We start from the raw sequence: 11,202 nt of genomic DNA, 5'->3' as shown, positions 1-11,202 counted from the left end.
AAAAATAATTCCAAGAACAGTTTGTATATTGTATTTTCACACTGAAAATCAGTCAGCCTCCAGAGCATGTTAATGTAAAATTAAATGAACACGGGCAGTGAGCTACAGTTTTTTTTCTAAACAGTGCAGCTGTTTAGAAAATTTTTTAAAAATTTTCCTGATTTCCTTGGTATCTAGTGGTATTAAACATATGTGGGAGAAATACAGCTCAGCAAACTCTTCCAGGAGATAAAATGCTGATCACTCCTACTGGGCAATTTCACAAATGTCTCCTATATTTTTCTCCTTTGGTAGTGGGGATGGGGGGCATAATGTTACATTGGGCCTCTCTCCTCTCTCTCTTTCTCTCTCCCTCTCCTTTTAAAATGTTTCCTCTCTCTCAATATTTCATTTCTTATTTGTATTTCTGAATGAGGGAAAAGAGTTGATGGGACAGCAGAACGGGAAAAAGAAGAGCACCAATAAAACCTGTTTTCCTGTTTTCACTATTTTCATTCCAAATTCCTTCTGTCTCATAATTGATGGAATCTTATGAACTTATTAGTTAAAAAGTGTCTTTCTTGTTTCACAGGAATTCATATTGGGGTGATCACTCAGAAGAAAAGGTGAATACCGGATGTTGTAAGCTATTGGACTGCCACAAGTGATATCTTTACACACCATTCTGCTGTCATTGGGTATGTACAAAGTGCTGCATACAGACAGAGGAGAAGGACAATTGAGCCCATCTAAAGTTAACAAAAACTTCCTCTTGGGGCTGTTTCTTTCCATCAGACCTTACAGTTCTACGGGATAATAGCTTATCTCATAAGGCCTCAGCTTTCTTTAATAATTTCTAGAAGCAGACATTATTGTGTCATGCACACTCAGTGTTGCAAATTAATGGTCTGGTGATCTGGGTGGCATGGCATTTTCCCCTTCTCTGGTTCATCACCCATGATAGACCAGTAAAGGTGACCACTTAAATTCCTTGCTGTGCAGTGTTCTGTATTCCTCAGGACACAGAGCTTCCTCTCTCCCAGGAGCCATGAATATCCTGATGCTGACCTTCATTATCTGTGGGTTGCTAACTCAGGTGACCAAAGGTAATGGAACCCTATAAAGCAGAGATGATGACTAGGATGAGTTGTTGCCCTTGGGCTCCCCTGGTATCATGATGGGAAGAGAGGGAATCTGCAGGAAAAATCTGGGCCAACAAAGCAGCAGAATGCTCGTATTTTGGCAGCTCCATGCCCCTAGTCTCTGAGAATCTTTCTGTTAGGGGCATCTAGCAAGCTGGGATGTCCTCTGAGGCATTTCTCCAAAGACAAGAATTTCCTTAATGCTCTGAGCCACCCTATCTCTCTCTCTACATAACTATCCAATGTTAGTTCAGCCTCACTTCACTTCCATTTTGATTATTCTGTTGTATCTATTTCATTGTTGTGTCCTATTAGTTCTCCTAGCATCTTGAATTCTTCTTTGCCCGGAGAGTACCTTCAGAGGGAGGCCCTCACTTTCATGTTCTTAGGTACGGTGAACAAGTCCATTGACAGTTTGTAGATTCTGTAGCACTATCATATGGAAGAGACAATATATATGTTTGGGGTAGAAGTGGAAATAAGTGGAGTGAAGACAGGATAGACAGACTAGTGACCAATGGGGAGCTTCTAATTTTAGATGAATAGGAACAGTCTGTTTCCACTATTTAATAATGCTACTTTTGAAAATTGTTAACTTTTTATTAAAAAATAATACTTGCAATTGACTTATGTATCAAGCAATCGATAGATTTATAGGGTTTAAGGAAAAGAAAAATGTTTGTCTGTCCAAGAATACCAGTTCTTCAGTCTTCCCCTTCAGAATCAATCAATGTTACCAATTTCTTATATATCCTAGCAAATACAAATGTATTTATATTTGCATGTGTATACCTTTTAGATTTTTAAAAAATGCAATTGCAAATGCACCATGTGAATTGTTCTGCAATGTACTGGCAATATATTAGAGACATCTTATCCATACATAAACCTAGTTCATTATTTTTAATCAATAAGTAAAACTTTGAGGAGGAGCAGATGAATTGCCTCACATTAATTACTCCGCTACTGATGAAAAATAGGTCTTTAATTATCAAAAACAATTCAGCAAGAAAAATTTGTAAACAAATGTATGTCTTTTCATTTATGACTGGACACGTGGACACACACACACACACACACACACACACACACACAGTCAAACCACCTACCAGAAAAGCTGAACTATTCTTCTCTCCTATCACCAGTTGCAAGAGTGTCAGCTTCCCACACCCTCATCAGTCCTTTTTGTTTTTTCTACTACATTCAGTTTTCTACTACATTCAGTTTTACAGTCTAATATGTGAAAATGATGTCCTGATGTTTGAATTCATGACACTTTAGTTATAAATGAGTTTGAACATCCAGTCCATTAGATTTCTAAACTTTCTTAATTATCTTTATATACTAAGAAATTTGGCTTTTGTTAAATTTGGAGGTGTTATATGTTGCCTAGAAAGATGCTATTCATGTCTATTAGATGGTTATAACTGTGCCTATGATCTGTTATGTCTTGATTCACATGTTGATGTAATGTGAGTTACAGAATTAATATCTACATTCATTTCTGATTATAAACTGCTGTATTTGTTGAAAATTTGGAAATTTTGAAATTGTAAAGAAGTAAAAAAATTGTAAAGAAGTTAAAAGAGACAAAATATTTTTGATCTATTGTTCTTCCTCAGTTTTCTTATTTGAATAAAAATGTATAGCATACTTATAAATTTTCTATTATACTATTAGTATTTTCCCATTTACTAAATATTTTCAAAAACTGTATTTCCAATGACTGTATAAATTTTATAGAATGGATACTGTTTAAATTACTTAGCCAAATTGTTTTTGCATAAATAAGTGCATTTACATTTTATAGACAAGGATGGCTAGTATAACCTTTCTTATACATAAATCATTCAGCATAAAATTCCTGGAGATGTACTTTTTTCTGTCTGCTTCATGTATTATCAATTTCTGAATACTTGCCAAGTCCTAAAAATGAAATATTATATATAAATATTTAATTTTTATTTATGTCTGTGAGTAATGGGGAAGTCGAACTTCAAATACATGCTTAATGTATATTTAACTTTTCTACAAATTGTCCATGTCTCTCTTTCCCTTTTATTTTGGAGAGGTAGTTTTCATTTCTTTTGATTTAGAGATTTTCATTTTTGTGTTCTCTTATAGGTTTTGTTTTGAAATTTAGCTATTTAGTCTCTCTGGGCTTTATATTATGTGTTTTCAAGTGAGATAGCACCTGATGGCTTGTGAAGCAACTTTTTACCAAGCCAAGCTATCGGTGGACTGCTATCCATAGATATATTTTAAGTTGATGCTAGCTGATTGTATATCTGGTATGTTTTAGAAAGAACTCCACACATGGGATAATGTTTTGGCTAGATGGCTCCCCTACTTAGAAACATACAATTGCTAGTCATATTTCTAATTTTAGGATTTTGAGATACTGGTGATGAAGATCACATGTCCTAACAACATAATAGTTCCAGACTGAAGTTCTTTGAAAAAATGACTGTTGTCACTCTAGAAAAAAAATTATGAATTTTTCCCAATTGCCATCATTCTACTGCTAAAACCAAATTCTTGGAATTATCTTTGATTTTTCTATATCCTATGACACTCATATCTATCAGGAAGTCTATTACATCTGCCTGCAAATTATATCCAGAATGCAATTATTCTCGTCACCTCCATTGCTACCACTCTGATTCTAGTCACCATCATCTCTCACCTGTGTTATTGCCATAGCTTCCTCATGATATCTGTCCTTCTGCTCTTCCCTTCCACCATCTTGTGAAGACACACAGTGCATGATCCGCTTACACTGGAAGTCAGATCACGTACTTTTGCTCAAAACTCTGCTATGGCCCCCTCTATACTCAGAGCGGTAACAAGAGTCCATACAGTGGCTCACCTGGCCCTGCAGGATCTGGCCCTTATGACCTCTCTCACCTCATCTCCTACTATTATAGTCCTTGTTCACTCCACTACAGCCACACAGGCCCCAGTGCTCTTCCCCAAACATATCAGACTTACTCAGCCCATAGAGCTTTGTTTGTTTCCTCTGCCTAGAATGTACTTGCCTCAGATACTGGTGTGACTAATTCCTTTACCTCCTTCAAGCTGTTTAATCATCACCTTGTTACACAGGCTTGTGCAACTCCTGTTTATGAATCTTCTATTACCCTTAAATCTATTCTCCCTTCTTTCTGCAAACCATTTGTCACCTTTTCATCTACAAAATAATGTACTTTTTTATTAAGGTAAAATATACATTTAAAAATTACCATCCTTACCATGTTTTTACCATATTTTTATGTATACTTGTTGGCTGTTTGTATGTCTTCTGTTGAGAAATGTCTATTCAAATCTTTTGCCTGTTTTAAAATCAGATTGTTTTTGTTTGCAATGGAGTTTTTTGAGCTCCTTATATTAATATACTTTTGGTTGTTAATTCCTCATCAGATGGATAGCTTGCAAATATTTTCTCCTACTCTGTGGGCTACATCTTCACTTTGTTGATTATTTCCTTTGCTGTGCACAAGCTTTTTAGTTTGATGTAATCCTAATTGCCTATTTTTGCTTTGGTTGCCTGTGCTTTTGAGGTCTTACCCAAGAAATCTTTGCCAAGACCAACGTCCTGAAGTGTTTCCCTAATGTTTTCTTCAGGTAGTTCCATAGTTTCAGGTCTTAGATTTAAGTCTGTAAACCATACAGTCTAGCAGGGAGTGCATTTACTTTTTATTATCTGTCTCCCTCTGCTAGAAAGTCAGCTCCATGTGATTTTTGTCTGTTTAGTTCACAGATGTACCTCAAGGGCCCAGGATGGTGCCTGCGCCATAGTAGGGGCCCAAAACTTTGATGACTGTGTGACTACAGCCTAGTTTAAGAATGGAGGGGATAATTTAAAAGCAGTAGAAAGGAATGTAAGTGAGAAACAATTTTGAAGAATAATTGACAGAACAAGGCGATTCAAAGACAAAGGAGAAGAAGAGAGCCAAGATGACATATTTCAAGTATGGATAATGCTGGAGGAAAAAAATTAAGATATAAATCTTTGTAGATGTGAGGAATGAAGAAGCAAGGTTAGAGTCTGTCTTGCACAAAAGAAGTGGAAGGTCTAGACTTGAAACTTATAGAAAATTCCACGAAGTACAAAGTAAAATCAAGCCAGTAAAATAACAAAGATAGAATAAATGACTCTAGAAGAGTGAAGGTAGAATAAATAATTGGTGAAGTTGGACTAGAGCCAACATTTCCCAGAGGATAAAATATAAACCAAATTATTGTGAGCCTAATATATACATACATACATACATCTATATATGTTTTATATATATTATCACATTCAGTTCAAATGAGGTTGTTTAGAAAATTACTTGCTCTTCTGCACATATACCAGGCTTCCTCCTCCAGAGAGCCTTATCTCTAGCGGCTTCCTCTGCCTAGAATACACTTATCTAGGTACTCCTTGGGCAATTGTCTTGAGAAAGATGATCATGCCGTTTACTGCTTGATAAATGAACATACAATGCAGCACACTAGTTTCCCTTTAGATTTATATCCTCACCCCTCAAATGAGTAGTCACACTGCTTGGAAATCCTACTGCATTTCTCTTGTAAATGAACCTTCCTTCTTTTTTTTTTTTTTTTTTTTTTTGAGACAGAGTCTTCCTCTGTCACCAGGCTGGACTGCAGTGGCCCAATCTCGGCTCATTGCAACCGCCAACTCTCTGGTTCAAGTGATTCTCCTGCCTCAGCCTCCCGAGTAGCTGGGATCACAGGCATGTGCCACCACATCCAGCTAATTTTTATATTTTTAGTAGAGACAGGTTTTCACCAGGTTGGCCAGGATGGTCTCGATCTCCTGACCTTGTGATCCACCCGCCTCGGCTTCCCAAAGTGCTGGGATTACAGGTTTCTGCCACCACACCCAGCCATCTTCCCTCTTTTTTAGACAACTATTTTGTCCTGACCTTTATTTGTCTTTTATTGTCCTGTTCCTCTCCTCTACATGGCTCTCCCCCTCAGCTTATCCCATGCCCCATTTATTTAAACAATTCAAATAGGAAGTTTTCACTCATTTCCTCTGTCCCCTTTGCCATAAATGGAGAAACGTGTCTTCTCCATCTAAAGATCAGTCTGCTCTGTGTGATTTGTGACTGTGCCCTTCTGTCATCTCATCACCCTATTCTATATTAATCTCTCCTTTTCTGCTTTTTTTTTTTTTTTTTTTTTTTTGAGATGGAGTCTTGCTCTTGTTGCCCAGGCTGGAATGCAGTGGCACGATCTTGGCTTACTGCAACCTTCGCCTCCCGGGTTCAAGTGATTCTCCTGCCTCAGCATCCTGAGTAGCTGGGACTACAGGTGCTCGCCACCTTGCCCAGCTAATTTTTGTATTTTTTAGTAGAGACAGGGTTTCACCATGGCCAGGCTGGTCTCGAACTCCTGAACTCAGGTGATCTGCCCGCCTCGATCTCCCAAAGTGCTGGGATTACATGTGTGAGCCACTGGGCCCAGACTGCTTGTTTCTTTTCTCATTGCTTGCAAGCACCATTTGGTATTTCTCGTTCTTCAAAACAAACCTGAAAGCTTTCCCTTAACCTTACATTGCTCTCTAACAAGTTATTTATTTCTCTGCTTTTCTTTGGAGCTAAACTTCTTAAGAGTTTCATCTACAGGTCCTGCATTCACTTCTCTCTCATTCACATTTTGACCAACTGCAATTTGGTTTCTTTTTTCATACCACTCGGAAGCTGCTCTCCTCAGTATGAAGTTACCTTCATACTACTAAAAGCATGGACATTTTCCTGCCTTCATCTTTTTTTTTAACCTCTCAGCAGTATTTGACTACAAAATGACCACTCTGTCCTTTAAGAAACAGTCTCCTCTCCTGCTTAATGTAGTCACATCTGATACAACTTTCCCCATAACCTTTTATGCATTTTCTGTTTTCATGCATATCAGCCCGACTTGCAACTGTCAGTATCTCCAGTCTTTCAACAACTGCTTGTGAAATACCCCTGTACAGGGCAATCCAGAAATGCCAGAAAATTATCAGCTGTCTCTGGATCATCTGTCAACTACGGGGGAAGCTGGATAAATAGTCCAGGTCCTTTGAGCCTCATGTAGAATAACTTTGAGGCTTGGTAATATTTTTTTTCCTGTGGTAATTCCCTTATTTGCAGTTCAAGGCTATTATGGGAAGAAAACATAAATGGATGTTAGTTCTTCAAGGTTTTTACTGTAACTGTGCACCCTTTCATTCTTCAAGGTTTTTCTGTAACACTGCACCTTCAGGACCTGATGCCCAATTAAACATTTTTTTAAGTTTTTTGTTTTTTTTTTTTTTAATAAAAACTAAATGCTATTTTTTCTTCTACTTTTAGTTGATGTGTAATAATTATTCATATTTAGAAGATGCAGAGTGATATTTTGATACATGTATACAATGTGTAATGATCAAATCAGGGTAATTAGCATATCTATCACCTCAAACATTTGTCATTTTTTTACATTGGGAACATTCAGAATCGTCTCTTCTAGCTAGTTGAAAATATACAGTAAATGATTGTTAACTACTGTCACCCTACAGTGCTATAGAACAGTGGACCCCTTTTGGCACCAGGGACCAGTTTTGTGGAATACAGTTTTTTCGACGAGGTGAAGGTGGTGGTGGGGATGGTTTCAGGATGAAACTGTTCCACCTCAGGTCATCAGGCATTAGAGTCTCACAACGAACACACATCCTAGATCCCTCACATGCACAGTTCACAATAGGGTTCATGCTCCTATGAGACTCTAATGCCTTGGCTGATCTGACAAGAGGTGGAGCTCAGGTGGTGATGCTTGCACACCTGCTGTTCACCTTTTGCTGTGCAGCCTGGTTCCTAACAGGCCATGGACCAGTACCCATTGGCTGCCCAGGGGTTGGGGACCCCTGCTATAGGATGCTGGAACTTTTTCCTCCTATCTAGGTGTAATTTTCTATCTGTTAACCAACCTCTCTCTATCCTCCTTTCCCTTCCCAGCCTCTAGTAATCATTATTCTACAGTCTACTTCTATGAACTCAACTTTTTTAGCTCCTGCTTATGAATGAAAACATGTGGTATTTATCTTTTTGTGTCTATTTCACATAACGGAATGTAACATGTCCCCCAGGCTCATCCATGAGTCTGAGGCTTATTTGTAGCCTGGCTGCTGGGCTTCCCTGTGGGATTGTCCTCTGAGCAAACAGAACACAGCCATCCTGCTGGCCATCAGTTGATAGATGATCTCATGATAATAACAGGTTATAACTCACCTTTTCTTGGATTTCTTGCTCTCCTGATTTCTACATTTCTCCACTGATTTTTTTTAAGGAGGAATTGTCTCTCAACTAAACTATTATATTCAAATCTTTGCTGGAGCTCTGCTCTGCTGGGGGTCTGCTTTAAGACTCCAGAGTCTTATTCTCCTGTTTTGATCTGACTTATCTTATTGGTCCTTTTAAGTCGTTTCCTCTTATCTGATCTCTTATCTCTTAATATTGAAACTCACTAGAATTTAATTCTAGTCCTCTTTTTTTCTCATATTATTCCAACCCACCATGGTTTACCACTTTCTGTACTTTAAATGCTATCCATAAGCAATCACATTTATTGATTTGCATACGTCGAACCAACCTTGCATTACAAGGATAAAGGCTACTTGATCGTAGTGGATAAGCTTTTTGACGTGCTGCTGGATTTAGTTTGCTACTATTTTGTTCAGGATTTTTGCACTGATGTTCATCAAGGATACTGGCCTGAAATTTTTTTTTTCTTGTGTCTCTGCTAGGTTTTGGTCTCAGGATGATGCTGGCCTCATAGAATAAGTTAAAGTTGAGTCCTGCCTTCTCAATTTTGGGTGAATAGTTTCAGTAGGAATGATACCAGCTCTTCTTTGTATATCTGGTAGAATTCAGCTGTGAATTCATCTGGTCCTGGGCTTTTCATTTTCATCCTTTCTTTCTAGGTTTCGTATCAGTCTCAGTATGCTCTCTCTCTCTCTCCGTCCCTCTCTTTTTCTACATTTCTCCTTTTCTCCATACAACTTCTTTGATGGCACATAGCACAATTTTAATATACACCTTTTGTTCTCCTGTTTGTCTCTTTCAATGGCTTTTTGTACTTGACATCATATTAGTCTAGATGTCAGTCAGTGTAAATTTTTGAATGAATGAAAAGTTGTTATGTTGATGCCAGAGTTAAAAATTTGACCTATATTTTATTCTCTACAGGTAGCTTTGAACCCCCAAAATGTTGGAAGAATAATATAGGACATTGCAGAAGACGATGTTTAGATACTGAAAGGTACATACTTCTTTGTAGGAACAAGCTATCATGCTGCATTTATATAATAATATCACATGAATATACTCGACGACCAGCATTTCCTATGATTCACCTAGAGGATATAACATTTGATTATAGTGATGTGGACTCTTTTACTGGTTCCCCAGTATCTATGTTGAATGATCTGATAACATTTGACACAACTAAATTTGGAGAAACCATGACACCTGAGACCAATACTCCTGAGACTACTATGCCACCATCTGAGACCACTACTCCCGAGACTACTATGCCACCATCTGAGACCGCTACTTCCGAGACTATGCCACCGCTTTCTCAGACAGCTCTTACTCATAATTAATTAACATTTACTTCTGGTATGGAAGAACTAGAAATACTGCTGGAAATAATACCCAAAGAGCTCATTCTACCAATCCAATTTCACCAGGAAAATTCCATCAGGGATTGGATGACCATGGGGATGGACATAATTGCTACTACCAACACAACAGCCAAGAGAGTTGCCTTACAATTAGAAATGTGTAGACAGAAATGTATAGAAGATACAAGGATTTTCTTAATTGGACTTAAATTCTTTATCTGTCTTCCTCCGATGTACTCAAATATATGAGCTAATTTTTGTCTTAAGTGAACATTTGTATGTCTATGTATTTTTCCATGCCAAAAACAAAAACGAAGACCATTGTTTGGAGCTGCCTATTATGACTAAGACATGAAGTTTTACTTTAACAGTGCCTGGCCCACTACTATCATATATAGGAGAACATATAAAAGCATATAGAAAGTTCCAGATGAATGTTCCCTTCTCTACCCTCCACCTTTTATTGTAAGTTCTGACCCTAAATACTTTTCTGTGTCATGACGTCAAATTTTGTTTAAGGTTCTAGCTGGTAACTAACAGAGTCAGAAGCTAATTCTTTCATTCAGCACAAGCACTGATCTAACTGGATAGAGATAAAAGTGGGACTTGCCTTGAGAGTACATCATATTAGATTAAAAGCTGCATCTCAAATTCTACTTATCTTTCCAATCTTCTTTCCACTTAGAATTCCAACTTCCAAGTATGGCAGCCTCATAACATGCCTCTTCAGGTCTCTGTGCTGTCCATGAATGTTAGTTGTGTGCAGTGTTTCTATGCTTTCTATGGCTGTACGCATGTGACTGCTGTTTGTATGGCAACAGGTGGGTCAGTAAGTGTCTTCTATGATACTACAGAGAAGCGGTTATTAACTATAAAGTTGATTAGGTTTTTTTTTTTTTTTTTTTTTTTGAGACAGAGTCTAGCTCTGTCGCCCAAGCTGGAGTGCAGTGGCATGATCTCGGCTCACTGCAAGCTCTGCCTCCTGGGTTCACGCCATTCTCCTGCCTCAGGCTCCCGAGTAACTGGGACTACAGGCACCCACTACCACACCTGGCTAATTTTTTGTATTTTTAGTAGAGAGGGGTTTCACCATGTTAGCCAGGATGGTCTTGATCTCCTGACCTCATGATCCATCTGCCTTGGCCTCCCAAAATGCTGGGATTACAGGTGTGAGCTACCGTGCCCGGCTGATTATTATTTTTTTTAAGTTCCAGGATAGAAGTGTAGAACATGTAGGTTTGTTACATAGGTATACATGTGCCATGATGGTTTGCTGCACCTATCAATGCATCATCTAGGTTTTAAGTCCCGCATGCATTAGCTATTTGTCTTAATGCTCTGCTTCCCCTTCCCCACACACCCTGACTGGCCCCCATGTGTCACGTTCCCCTCCCTGTGTCCATGTGTTCTTGTTGTTCAATTCCCACT

At 38.2% G+C, this 11,202-nt stretch overlaps 1 protein-coding gene across 1 annotated transcript; it reads left to right on the top strand.

Annotated features, from left to right (window-relative positions):
- The first annotated feature begins 1,027 nt into the window (after positions 1–1,027).
- On the top strand, positions 1,028–9,753 carry LOC129144425 (beta-defensin 125). The gene is made up of 2 exons (XM_054687001.1): positions 1,028–1,085; positions 9,338–9,753. The coding sequence occupies exons 1-2, from the start codon at positions 1,028–1,030 to the stop codon at positions 9,751–9,753; spliced, it is 474 nt and encodes a 157-aa protein (XP_054542976.1).
- Positions 9,754–11,202: the final 1,449 nt, after the last annotated feature.

The sequence above is a fragment of the Pan troglodytes genome, chromosome 5, assembly GCF_028858775.2.
Source record: "Pan troglodytes isolate AG18354 chromosome 5, NHGRI_mPanTro3-v2.0_pri, whole genome shotgun sequence".
NCBI classification, from domain to species: Eukaryota; Metazoa; Chordata; class Mammalia; order Primates; family Hominidae; genus Pan; species Pan troglodytes.
Note: the sequence above shows the minus strand (reverse complement) of the source record. Positions and strands in the feature narration are given on the sequence as shown.

Excerpts from the sequence above, each read along its gene's own strand:
- LOC129144425 (XM_054687001.1), top strand. The coding sequence starts at position 1,028 with ATGAATATCCTGATGCTGACCTTCATTATCTGTGGGTTGCTAACTCAG. Across the intron at positions 1,086-9,337 it reads GCTAACTCAGGTGACCAAAG|GTAGCTTTGAACCCCCAAAA; the intron begins GTAATGGAACCC and ends TATTCTCTACAG.